At 60.9% G+C, this 13,582-nt stretch overlaps 1 protein-coding gene across 1 annotated transcript; it reads left to right on the plus strand.

Moving 5' to 3' along the window:
- Positions 1-5,564: 5,564 nt before the first annotated feature.
- Positions 5,565-13,562, plus strand: DIRAS1 (DIRAS family GTPase 1). The gene is made up of 2 exons (XM_082454976.1): positions 5,565-5,648; positions 8,397-13,562. Exon 2 carries the CDS (start codon positions 8,464-8,466, stop codon positions 9,058-9,060), a length of 597 nt encoding a protein of 198 aa, XP_082311102.1. The 5' UTR covers positions 5,565-5,648; positions 8,397-8,463; the 3' UTR covers positions 9,061-13,562.
- Positions 13,563-13,582: the final 20 nt, after the last annotated feature.

Consider the following 13,582-nt stretch of genomic DNA (forward strand, 5'->3'; position numbering starts at 1 on the left):
GGCCGGGTGTCCAAGGCCCCCCACTTCCACTCTGTTGGGCGCCCACCCCACCGCTGCTGGAAGTATTGGGCCCATTTCCAGGAACTTCTGTCTGGCTTTTGCCAGGACCCACGTCTGAATCCCGCATGGCCTGACCCTGTCCCCATGCTGGGAAAGTGACCCCTGTGGGCGTGGGACCATCACCTCCACCTTGTCCTAAACCCACCCTTGCTGGTGACCCCTGCCCCTACTTCACTCCACCTTCGCCCCGGGTGGGCGGGATGTCATGGAGTTGCCGGATTCCAGAGCCTGCCTTCAGAAGGGTGTGGCCCATGGGACGGGGCTGGGCAGGGGCCCCCAGGGGCCCCGTCCCCCTGAATCCAGTAGGACCCCCCCCCCGTGGGTGCAGAACAGCCTGCTCCAGGCTTCCCCCCCTCCATACTCCTTCCCCTCCGTTACCTAAAGCACATGCACAGTAGGGTCCCCGCCCTCCCGCCAGCCATCAGCTTCCTGGGATGCCTGGGGACACCACAAGCCCCTCCACCCCTCAGTTCCATTTCTCCTTCCCTTCCCTGCACTGGAGCCTTCAGGGTCACATCATCCCCCCTCACTCTAAGCCAGCTTCCAGACCAGGAAGGGCGCTGCCACACCAGTGAGGGGGGAAACCCCGGGGACCCCCGCCCGCCCCTCAGACACCGCCACCCCGGTCCCTGGCATCCTTGGATCCCCAGCCTGCCCAGCCTCCGTCTGCCAGGCTCTGGTCTCTCTCTAGGGTCCTGCCAGACCCAGCAAAACTACTTCCAGGCCCCCCAGGGATGCTGGGACCCTAAGAAGTTTGGGGGGTGCTGTGTGTTGTAGGAGAGGATACAGGCTGCCCCCCAGCACCCCCAATGCCACCCCTCCTGTCTGCTGTGGTTGGAGGGGCCAGGGTCAGCCCTGGGGTCTGCTTCCCGGGGCCACAGGGATGATGGTGTCACTTGGTTGGTTCTGGTCAGCTTTCCCTGCTTTGGCCAAGGATCAAAGTTGAAAGCTGAGGTAAGAAGAAAAATGGTCGTCCCATCTGATGGGGGTCCTGGAGAGGCCGACCTCGCTCCTGAGGTCCCCCGGCTCATGGTGGCCATGTCCAGCCTAGACCAGGGTCTTGCACCCAGGCCTCGCGGACTGAATCAAGCGTAATAACAGTGTGTTGCGGCTTCTGTTGTCTGCTGTTTGTGTTTCTGGGGGAGAAATTATTAGTGTGGAGCTGGGGAGGGGGGTGCCAGTTGCCAGCCAGTCTGCATCTTCTGGGCCCCAAAACACAGGCATTGGACGGGATGCTGTGTCCCTGCACACAGCGCCTCCAGGCCTGCCCTGACCACCAGCTCTGGACCCTCAGCCTTGCCAGGAAGAGAGCACCTGCAGCCCACCTGTCCCAGCCCGTGTCCACCCTGAGCTGTCTGTCAGCTTTGGTACAGAGCCAGTGACCGACCCACCTGACCTTTTGAGAGCCTCCTGCAGGCTGGGACTGGGCTGGGACTCCTGAGGGCAGAAGGGCGCTGCTGCAGGACTTGGGGTAGTTCTGGGAAGACCCTAGAACTCTTCTCCTGGCTGTCAGTTGGCTGAGGCCAGATTGGGCTGCAGAAGGGAGACCCCGTCCCTCCCCGCCCCTGACACCCTCCAGGCCTCTGCAGCTCCTGGGGCAGGAACAGCTGACCTGGCAGACCGCAGTGTTCTGGCCGAGGGCCCAAGTGATTGCTGTGTGCCCAGCCTGGCAGGAGAGAGCCGAGATGGGCAGGTGGGCCGTTTAGAGCCCCCTGACTCAGTGCCTGCGAGGCACAGCTGAGGTGCTGCGTTTAAAGCAAAAGAAAAGGCTGCCACGGTTCACATGCCCTCTCCTTTGAGGGACCGGCTGGGCCTCCTGCTGAGCTAGTCTTGGCTGGGGCAGGGCCAGAGATTTTGCATTTCTTTCTCTTTTCTTTTTTTTTTGGCTGCGCCACACGGCTTGTGGGATCTTAGTTCCTCGACCAGGGATCGAACCTGGGTCCATAGCAGTGAAAGCCGGCGTCCTAACCACTGGACCGCCAGGGAATTCCCAGATTTTGCATTTCTACCAAGCTCCCAGGGGATGCTGGTCTGGGGACACGTTTGAGGTCCATTGCCCTACCCCAGGGTCTCCCCAGCACTGCTGACGTGGTGCTGGGTCATCCTCTGGGGGGCCGTCCTGGATGCCCTGGGGTGTGGAGCAGCCTCCCTGGCCCCACCCACTCAATGCCAGGAGCCCACCCTGGTCATGACAACCACAAATGTCCCCAGACATCGCCCAGGGTCCCCTGGGGGCAGAATCACCCCCAGGGGAGACCCACTGTTCCAGAACCTAAGGCAGCTCACATTCTAGCAAGGGAGACAGATGATAGATGGACACAAAATGTGATAAGTGCCCTGAAGATAAGCAAGGTGGAGGGAGAGCCACGAAGGGAGACAAAGACTATTGTAGCAGTGTGGTCGGGGTGGGGGGGGGAATCTCTGAGGGCCTCACTGGAGTCAGAAGATGGGTGAAGAGCTTTTCTGGCAGAGGAAGTGGCCTGTGCAAAGGCCCTGAGGTCTCCCTGCATGTCGTGGTCCTTTTCTCTGACTGATCAAAGCTGTCCGGCTCTCTGTTAAAGGATGCAAGTGTGGCAGGGGTTCATCCTGCTAATGGCTTAGGCTCCAGTGACCCCGCTCCTTGGAGGTGTTGATGACCACACAGCCCCGTATGGTGGAAGAGCCCCTCAGGCCACTCCCAGGGGCTAGGCAGGTGGCTTCAGCGAGGGACCAGCATCTTCCACCAGGGGCTGGGGTCCAGCTCCTACAGGAGCTGGTGGGCAGAATTTGGGCACGAGACACCAGCCCATTCATTTTTTAAGGCAAACTGTGTTTTGACAAATGACCTTCTTATTTTTAAATGTTGACACCAAAGTTAAAAACAAATAAAAATCCTCTGAGGGCCAAACAGCATCGGTGAGAGGCCGTGGCGCCCAGCCTCAGCTTCGCCCACATAATTGCATTAATCCCGGGAGCACAGAAAGAGCAGAGCATGAGACCCAGCCACCTTCCTCCCTGCACGGTGGGTCTGGAGAGCGGCCCCCGCCCGGAGCAGCTGGCAGGAGGCCAATAGGCTGCAAGGCCAGGCTAGGAGCAGGGACCTCTCAGGTGAGTGGCTGTCCCTTTACATTTGAGAGGACTTCTGCTGATCAAGGACAGCCAAAGGCCAGGTGTGCATCCCTGGGCCAGGCCCCCAGACAGCCTGGGACAGCAGAAAGCCTGGCTTGTGGCTTCAGAGCCTGATGGACCCGAGCTCCAGCCCCAGCCCGGCCTCTTCCCAGCTGGGCCACCCCAGGGGAGCTGATCCCCTTCTCTGAGCTGATAAAACCCAACCCTCTCCTGCACTGGCGCATGAAGGCCAGGGCTCTCCCGGCTGGCCGTGGGAAAGGGGGGACTGCCGTCCTAGTTTGGGGTGCTCAGGTGGGCATTGAGCCCTGTGCCCCGGAGAGCGAGGGGGAGACTCTGGGGCCTGTCCTCTCCTGGCTCATCCGGCTGGGAGCCTGGCCTGGGAGCTATAAATAGCAGCCGCAGAGTGGAGCGTGCCCACGCTCCTAGGCATGAGTCAGCCTGCCCCGGCCTGGGCTGGTGCCTGGAGAAGCAGAGGGCCGGCCCAAGGCTGGAGGCCTGGCCCAGTGTCCCTGGTCACTCAGAGACGTAAGCAGGCAGGCAGTCGGAGCGGGAGGGAGCGGGGCTGTCACCTCTGAGCGCCTGTGTGCCCGGCAGCCCCAGGAGGGTGGACGTCATGGCCGATCGATTGCTCCCAGCAACCCTGGGAGGCAAGACAATGGTGATCCTCATTCACAGCTGGGGAGACTGAGGCTCAGAGGGGCGCTTGGCCGGGATGCGGAGATCCACGGGGCTGTCTCCATCGCTGGCTGAGAGCACTTGGAGATGTGGGGCTGGGGCCAGGCCCCCCTCTGTGGTGCCCCACATGGCTTAGGACAGGGCAGGAGTGGGGTGTGCCCGGGGAACAGCTCCAGGCAGCCGGGGTTGGATGGGGAACTGGAGGGGAGCTTGGGTCAGGTCGGGAGGAGCTTGAACGCCAGGCTGAGAAGCTGGACCTTGACCCGGAAGTGAAGGAAGCCACGGGTGGCATGAGAGCAGGGGAGTCTGTGCGGTGAAGGCCAGGGTAGAAGGAGGGCTGGAGGGGGCTGTCCTGGGAGGCCAGGAAGGAGGCGGGTGGGATGGTCCAGGTGCTCGAGGCCGGGAGGTGCAGTGGAGGAGCTGAATCAGGGAGAAATGGGGCCCTTCAAGCCCCCAAAGCAGGACGAACCTCAGAGGCCCAGCCTCTGGGGGAACCAGATGGTCTTGGGGGCAGTGCCCACCTCTCCAAGGGAGCAGGAAGGGTCTGGCTCAGCCAGAGCCACAGACAAGTTGGGTCAGCAAAAATCAAGGAGCCAAGAGCCACAGGAGCCCTTGGGCTCCAGCCGACCATCTGCTCACATACCTCATGATGGGGAGCTCACCACCCTACGAAGAGCCTCTTTCACCCTCCGACTGCTCTGACCCCAGAAAGTCCCTCCTTGTGGGACCCTTAGTGTCAGCCTACCCATCCAGGGGTGCCTGCTTCTAACAGGCTTGGGCCCTGGGGTGTTCTCACACCCACCCCTGCCTGGTTCAGTTGCTGTTTCCCAAAGCCCAGTCTTCTCTGAGATGAGTCTCCACCCTCCCAGTCTTCAGGAGGGAAGGGTGATGGTACCCTGTTGGCTTAAACGTGGACACACAGATATCAACCGCACAGACGCTTCCCAAAGGCAAACGTTTATTCTCAGAGACAACTCCTATTTGATGAAGATAACATTATCCTATCAGAAAACTGCAAATCCATTCCCCTTGGCTCCCTTTGTTCACCCCCAGCTTCAAAAGCAACTGCCCTCCCACCCCACCCCTGCCCCCAGCTCAAGGGCCCAATTGCCATCTCTGCCTTGGTGGCCTGCCCTTAGGGGCACCAACCCACACCAAGTCCCACCCTGCCAGGACAAATCCCCCCGGATGGGGACTAGTCTCCAGGTACGTCCCCACTGCCCCGAGCCCCCTTGGGCCACCTCTGCCTTTTCATACATCTATTGATTGATTGATTATTCATTCCATCAATGCCCCCACCCCCGCTGGGGGGCCCTGCCCTGGACCCTCACCCCCACCAGCCCAAGGGTGTCCCGTTCTGTTCCCCCAGGACCCTTGTCTGCCGTTCTGCCAACTGGCCCCTTGTCTTTGCTCCTGGGTGACCTCGTCTCTGCCCCCATCTTGCCCAGCGGCCGGCTGCTGGGTGGCCCTGGGGTGCGCCAGCTTCCTCCCGGGGAAGCAGACCCCACCCCTATCGCGTCCCCGGCAGGAGCCGGTGTTCACCGGGCGGGGGCGCGGGGCGGGGGTCCAGATGGGGGTCCGGGGGGGGCTGCGCGCGCGGCGGGGCGCGGGGCGGCGGTGACCTTGTCCGGGGGCGCGGGGCCGGGGGGAGGGGCGGAGCGCGGCGCCCGGCGGCGGGCGGGGACGGGCGGGGACGGGCGCGGGCGCGGCGGCGGCAGCTCGGGCGTGCGGGGGGCGGCGGCGCCCGAGCGGACACGGAGACGGCCAGCAGCAGCCGCGGCGGCGCCGCAGGGACGAGCGCCCAGGTAGGCGGCTGGGGCGGGGGACCGGGGCCCGCTGCGTCCCCCCGCGAGGCCCGCAGGTTCTCTCCCCGCGCGCCCTCCTTTGTCCGAGCCCCACCCTCCCCGGCCGCGGGGCCGGGCCCTCCACCGGACCCCCTCCCCGGTCTGGCTGGGCCCCGGCCGGGCCGCCCTCCGCGCCCACCTTGGACAGCTCCCTCCCGGCATCACCCCTCCCCCACGGTACTGACGGGCAGCCTTTCGGCAGAGCCAGCCCCTCCTCCGGCCCACAGGACCCCCCCTGGGTCCCGCTGTCAGGGCCCCTCCAGGAGGAATCGAGAGGGCCCCGAGCCCGTCTCCCCGCACCGCCGCCCCGTTCAGCCCTCCTGCTCCCTCTCCCAGCCGAGGCCCTCATCCAGGAGCCCCTCCTCTGGTGGACGGCCCTCCCCCACCACTTAGATCCTCCTCGGGCCCAGGGGAGCCCCCTCGGGCCCAGGGGAGCCCCCTCTCCTCAAACCCCTCCACTGGTCAGGTAGTCCCTATGTCAGACCCCCTTGGGGCAGGCAGCCCGAGCCCCGAGGCCCTCCCCTGGGTTGGGGCCTGCTTTCTTGCACCTGAGGTCACTCCAACCTCCCAGTAGCAGTGGGCTCCGGGGACCCAGGACCGGGCAGCTTCCCCTGGCCCGGGAGCCTCAGGGTGGGCTGCCTTGCACAGGGGAAGGACCCCAGGCTGTGTAGCCAGCCGGGGCCGGGTTCAAATCCTGCTCTGCTCTGCCACCTCTCTGCTGTGACCTTGAGCCCGTGCCACCCCCTTTTGTGCCTTGGTGCCCACAGCCCCCTCCCCCCAACCCCAGCCCATGGGAGGTGCGGGTGGTTTTCAAATGGCACCAGGTGGGTTCCTGGCGTGGGTTTGCGGGTTATTGAACGGGGCTCCTAGTCAGGGATCCCAGGCCCCGGTGGGCCCCCCCGGAGGACACCCCTGCTGACAGGCCTGGAGCACTGCCAGGGGGTCTGCACCCAGAGCGAGGCAAGGGCTGGGTCTGGGGTGGCAGAACGGACGGGCACCGGCCACCCCAGGTCCCTCGGCCAGTTGTGGCGGCGCCTGGCTGCATGCTGATGAGCCCACTTCTTGGGGTGCCCACCCAGGAAAGGCAGTGACGCAGAGCAGGCTGGCAGCCCTGCCAGCCCCCCCCCCCCCCACAGTGCTATGCATGTCACCGAGACGACTAAAAACAGTCCCCCACGAGTTAGGACCGCTAAAGCTCCTACAAGTTTGCCTGGCACATAATTTGTGAGGTACGTGTCGGCTGTTCCCTTCTCCGTATGTCTTTTTCTGACAAACCTGGTACTTTTGATCATTGAGAATGTGCCTTCCCAACCCACGACCAGCCGAGTGCTTTACACCCTGGGCCCTTGTGATTGATAACCATGTCCGTCCATCTTTACTGAGGGCTCTGTGTGCCAGGCACCTGGCCAAGGGCTTTATCCAGCTCGTGGCACTGCTTGTCCCAGCAGCTCCGTGGAGTGGGCACTGAGACTGCTCACATTTCACAGATGAGAACATCGAGGCTCGGGAACATCAATTTACTTGCCCGGGTTTTCACCACCAGGGTCTTTCACACTATTGGGTCTTGCTCCCCGCCCCCGCCCCCCACCCCCCGCTCCCGCCCACCACACACACACCTGAGGGAAGTAGCATGGCCTGGGTGCAATCTTGCCATATCTTCTCTATCCCATTGTAGACCCCGCCCCATGTTGAGGGACCCTCAGAGATGGCTGAGAAGGAGGCAGGGAAGGGGTCTCTGCTGTTTCTATAAGTAAGGACGCAGATGCTTGGAGACAGGCTTCCTGCCTTCCCACCCCCAGGTCACGGTCCTTCTCCCACCTCCATCATTTCAGGAATTGCTGTGCTGTGTGACCTCCCGAGGTCACTGGACCTCTCTGAGCACAGGGTAGGGGAGAGGGGAGAAGAGGACCCCCTCGCAGGGAGTTCTGTTCCTACGGACACATCAGACCTGAGCGGGAGGCCAGGGCAGGCCAGACCATAGTCTGGGTTTGGAGTTCAGGGAGCGAGGCTTTCTCTCTTTAGGCTAAGTTTTACTTTTCTCATCTACAGCCTGGGCTGCTGTGGGAAACCCGCTTTATGATTTGCAAATTCTTGGACCTCCAGCACCAGGATCACAGTTATGGGATGAGGGGAGGAGAAGAGCTTTAAAATGCAAGTTCCCAGGGCTGTGGCCCTGAACCAAAGGATTCACCACTTCCAGGGCTGAGGCCCTGCAATCTGCATTTTAAAGATGCCCTACCACACAGCTCCCATGAGGTTGAGGAGCCTCTGGGCTGGGGTGAGAGCAGGGAGCCTGTGATGGCCGGAGAGAGGCACCCCTTTACTTATTTTGCAGAGGAGAAACCTGAGGCTCAGGGTGGCAAAGCAGCTTGCCCAGGTCACAAAGCCAGGGAAAAGCCAGTGCCACCTGGGGGCTGGGGGAGCATGCAGGTGGAGAAAGCAGTTGGTGTGCACCCCACGCTGGCATCTCCATGCCTCTTCCAGCCCAGAGACCACCCCCCCGCCCCGGGGAAGGAGTTTAGGCCCCAGATTTCATTGAGGGGAAGCAGACAGGCAGAGGGTCTGGCTCTGAGCCTGTGTGCAGGGCAGAATGGCAGAGTCAACCAAATCAACCGGGATGCAGGAGAAATGCCGCTCCTCTGAGAAGCTGCCCTTCCCGCCCCCTCCCAAGTGGGTGGTCGCTCTTGTCTGACACTCCTCTCTGTGCAGGGTCGGTCTGGGGTTCCAGCAGCCGAAGCGAGCCCTCCCGGCCCCACCCCGCACCCCCGCGTGGAAGATGCCTGAACAGAGCAATGACTACCGCGTGGTGGTGTTCGGGGCGGGCGGCGTGGGCAAGAGCTCGCTAGTGCTGCGCTTCGTCAAGGGCACGTTCCGGGACACCTACATCCCCACCATCGAGGACACCTACCGGCAGGTCATCAGCTGCGACAAGAGCGTGTGCACGCTGCAGATCACCGACACCACGGGCAGCCACCAGTTCCCGGCCATGCAGCGGCTGTCCATCTCCAAGGGCCACGCCTTCATCCTGGTCTTCTCGGTCACCAGCAAGCAGTCGCTGGAGGAGCTGGGCCCCATCTACAAGCTCATCGTGCAGATCAAGGGCAGCGTGGAGGACATCCCCGTCATGCTGGTGGGCAACAAGTGCGATGAGACCCAGCGGGAGGTGGACACCCGCGAGGCCCAGGCCGTGGCCCAGGAGTGGAAGTGCGCCTTCATGGAGACATCGGCCAAGATGAACTACAACGTCAAGGAGCTCTTCCAGGAGCTGCTCACGCTGGAGACACGCCGGAACATGAGCCTGAACATCGATGGCAAGCGCTCCAGCAAACAGAAGAGGACAGACCGCATCAAGGGCAAATGCGTCCTCATGTGAGCCCAGAGCGCCCACCGCCGGCGCCCCGCTGTCCCGGCCCCAGGCCTCTCCCCACGTCCTGTGCCCCCGCTCCCCGCCGCCCACCCCCCCCGCCTCATCTTCCCTCTCCTTCTCCTCCTCTTCCTTCTTTCCCCTTCCCCCACCATCTCTTCCACTTCTTTCTCTCCAACATCTCCGGCGGGGAAACTGAGGCCCTGCCGAGCCTGTGGCAGACCTGGGGCTCCAACCCAGCTCTGCCGTGTCACTCTGCCTTCCCCTCCCTCTTTTCCCCGCCCACCGTCCTGTCTGTACGCCCCCCCAAAGCCAAGCGCTGGAGGCGGCCCCCTCGATCTGCACATGGGAAAACGGGGGAAGCTGCCTGTCCCCATAGGGACTGAGGATGCCGGTTTTTCCTCCATCTCCGTGCCTCCCAGGACTCCCACCTCTGACTCTGCCCCCTGGGTGCCCCCAGCCAGACCTGCACCCTGCCCCTACATTAGATCACTGTGACCTTGCCGGGGAGGAGGGATTTGAAACGCACATGGACCTCAGATTTTCTTTTCTCTTACTTGGTGTTTGACATACACTCCTCTCCCCCTTCCATCCCTCATGACCTCTGGCCTGTGCCCCCCTCCCCAGGTCCCAGACCACCCCTCTCACCCCCGTCCCCACGGATTGGTGGGGGGCCTTGCGGGCTGGGTCTCAGGCTGCCAGGCAATAACCACAGGGCTCACAGCAGTGCCCCGCCAGCCCGGAATCTCACTCCTCGCCCCTCCTGGGCTTGGGGTGCAGGCAGGGGAGGCCTGGGACCGGCCGATGGCCACGGCACAACTCCAGGGGACTGTCTGGAATTAATATGGAGGGCCTTCCCGGACATAGCCCTCAGACAGAGATCGAGACAGTTTGTCGCCACTGAGCCCAGGGCAGGGGACCTGGGGTGTTGGTGAGGGGTTGCCGGGCCCTGTCCAGAGGCAGGCATCTGGACCCAGCACTGGCAGGATCTGAGGGGCTGGACGCAGAGCTCTGCCCAGCCCAATTCCTCCCACCTGTGGGACCCCCCGGGGGGGCACCCAGGAAGGCGTGGGTCCTGAAGTCAGGGTGTGCCCACCACCACCGTGAGATTCTGTTTTTGTGAGTGTCTAGATGACACCACACTCATGGGACCCAGTGAGGCCGTGTCGGACAGTATGAAGGTGACCTGTAGGCCTGGGGTGGGGTGGGGGGCACCGATGGGATGATGCATTGGGCCCCTTGGTGTGCTGGGCAGATGGCTTGTGTCTAAGCGTGTGTGGGGGGCTCCTGTGTGTGTGATGGTCTGTCGTGTGATCCCAGTGTAGGGTGTATGCAGGGGTGGGTCGTGTGGTTGTCAGGAGGACTAGACACCTGTGATGTGTGAGCCTTGGCACCTGCAAGAGTGTGACCGTGTGCAGCTGCGTTTCCGGGAGTGGGTTACGGGATTTAGCAGAGAGCATCTGTGGACCTGTTTGTCCTGACTGTCTGAGGAGCACCACGCCTGCTGCACTCTGTCGTAAGGGGGCTCTCAGCCCAACATCTGTATCCATCAGCCGTTGCTGGGGAACACATGAGCGCAAACTCAGCAACTTGCAACAGCACACATTTGTGGTCTCAGCATGAGGCCAGCTGGGCTGTGGTCTCATCCAAAGGCGTGACCAGGGACAGATCCACATCCAGCTCATGTGCTCCTGGGCAGCATTCAGTTGCCTGTGGTCTCAGGACTGAGGGTCTCAGCTGCCTGCTGGCCATGGCTGGAGCTGCCCTCAGCTCCCTGCCTCCTGGGCCTCTCCCTGGGGCCACTCGCAGCGCGGGTGTCATTAGGTGCAAGGAAGCGGCACGTGTGTGTGTACGTGTGCGTGTGCACCCGCAAAAGAGAGGTCATGTGACCGCGTGGACTGTACGTGGGTAAGAGGGACTGTTTGTGTCCATCTTGGTAGCAGCGTGTTTTTCTCCTTCTGCATCTGTATGGCTGTTCACTCCGCAAATATTTACTGGGCCCACTGGGAGAAGGAGGGAGTGTGTGTGTGTGCACGTGTGTGTCACCGCCCGGCGCGTGGACAGGCCCACGGAAGAAAAGGCAGCATCCTGTCTGAGCACAGCGGAACACCCCTGTCCTGTGGCGGGTCCAGGGCCCACCAGCAGCTGGTGTTGACCCCTCCCACTTGAAGGTGCCGGAGAAAGTGGGGCTGCGCAGGGGTCTGCGGCCCTTTCTCAGGGACACACCCTGATAGCACAATCTCCCTGGGGCTCTGCCTGCCTCCAGGCCTCTTCTGCCCCAGGCCCTGCCCCGACCCTGGGGTTCTCCAGCAGGAGGGGGCCAGAGCCTGCCCCAGCTGCTGGCCCATCCTGCCTCGGCACCCCTGGCTCTGGGGACCGTGCCAGGCCATGCTTGCTGTCCCCGCCCCTGCCCCCTCACCTCCCGCATGTGGGTGCCCCCCGCCCCCCGCTGTGGGGTCTGTGTAGCATTCGCTCTACAAATAGTCTTCCTGCAATAAAGAAGTGGATTCCGCATTCCCCAACAGTGTGCCTTTTTTGGGATGGGGAGGTCAGCTCGCCACCTGTAAAGGATGAGAGACCGGAAAGATGAGGGGTGAGGGATGGGTCTGTGGGAAGAGTTCGGACTTTTGTGGCGAGGGCTCTGGGGCATCATGGGAACATTTCAGTGCTTCTCCCCTGTGGCCCCCACGAGAGATCACGCCGGCCCTGCTGGACCCTGTACTTCCTGCAGCCAGTGAGGTGACCGGGCAGGCACTATGATCCTCATATTACCTGGGGAACAACCTGCAGGATGTAAAGCAACTATACTCCAATAAAAATTAATTAAAAGAACAACAACAACAAACAAACCTGCAGGGCCTCAGTTTTCCCATCCACTAAATGGCTCAGGGCAGATTTCGTGAATTTATAAACAAGGCCAGGACTAGGGTGAGAGAGCGAGGCACTCGCCATGTGTGACAAAAAACTCAGCCATCTAGATACATATTTTACTGCAATATTTAACGTAAAGGAAGCCATGATGAACAAAACATCACTATTTGAAATAAAGACAGGATCTGACAGGGCTGGGGCTAGAGAGTAGCAAGGGAGGTGGTTTGCACAAGCGCAGAATCAAATTTTGTCTTTAGTTATTTTGTTCATCATGGATTATTTCTGCATTTATTTTGACTTTTTAAAATATGGCATTTATATAGTATTTATCTGGATGGTGAGTGTTTTGGGGTGCCCCTTTAGGTTCAGGATTTGAGAAAAGTGCCTCACTTGCCTCACCCCAGCCCTGCCCTAATCTGTCTTTGGGGCTGCAAGAATCGCCAGACCTGATTTTTCAAGAGTGCCTGGAAATCTGGATTTCTTTTTGTGAAACAACCTGATTTTTTTTTTTTTAATATTTTAAATTTATTTATTTATTTATTTACGGCTGTGTTGGGTCTTCGTTTCTGTGCAAGGGCTTTCTCTAGTTGTGGCAAGCGGGGGCCACTCCTCATCGCGGTGCGCGGGCCTCTCATTATCGCGGCCTCTCTTGTTGCGGAGCACAGGCTCCAGATGCGCAGGCTCAGCAATTGTGGCTCACGGGCCCAGCCGCTCCGCGGCATGTGGGATCTTCTCAGACCAGGGCTCGAACCCATGTCCCCTACATTGGCAGGCAGATTCTCAACCACTGCGCCACCAGGGAAGCCCAACAACCTGATTTTTAAATGTTGGCAACGAAATTAGAATTTTATAGCATTTGGGGGCCACCAGTTTGCAACCCTTGTGCAGACAGTAATTCCTCCTGTGGGATGGAGCTGGGGAGTGAGATGCTGTCTCCAGGCACCTGGTTCTGTCTGTGCACTGCAGGGGGTGAGCAGGGAGGTTCCTGCAGGGATGACAGCAGCCCTGGGGGGGCCCAGCTGGGAGGCCAGCAGCTCAGATCACAGAGTAACAGTGTTGCACAAAGCTCTGGAAGTCCCAGAATACAGTGGCTCCATCCTCCTGTATAAGAAAGTCTCCCCTCCATGACCGCTGGGTACTTTTGGAGACATACCAAATGTTTCCCAGCATCAACGAGGGAGCATGTTAAACATGCACATTCCAGGGGTTCAGTTCCTTTCAGGATTCTGGTTCATTCGATCTGGGTGGGGGCCCAGGAATCTGCATTTTGCAATCAAGACCCAGGAGTTAGGATATTAAGAAACCCTGGACAGGGTTGGGCGAATGACCTTGAATTTAACCTCTCGGAGACTCAGTTTCCATCCCTGTAAAACGGGGGGGTAATATCGTCTCGCCTCCTAGCCTTATGCAGAGCGTTCAACGAGAGGAAGCAGTTATTATTATTGTCCTGCATGTCAAGCGACTGATTAGGAGGGGACATTTTCTCCCCGCACGTGAGGTAGGATTCGGATTTGAAGCCGCGGCCCCACCCGGGATTCGAACTCGCGAAACGCCTTGCATCTCCTCGACGTCACTAAGTCACCTCTGAAACTCGGCTCGCCGCCGCGCGGCGGGGTCGACCACACTGTACCTATTTGCATATTAGCATAGCTCCTCCCCC

The sequence above is a fragment of the Balaenoptera physalus genome (genome assembly GCF_965194825.1).
Source record: "Balaenoptera physalus genome assembly, chromosome: 3".
Classification (NCBI taxonomy): Eukaryota; Metazoa; Chordata; class Mammalia; order Artiodactyla; family Balaenopteridae; genus Balaenoptera; species Balaenoptera physalus.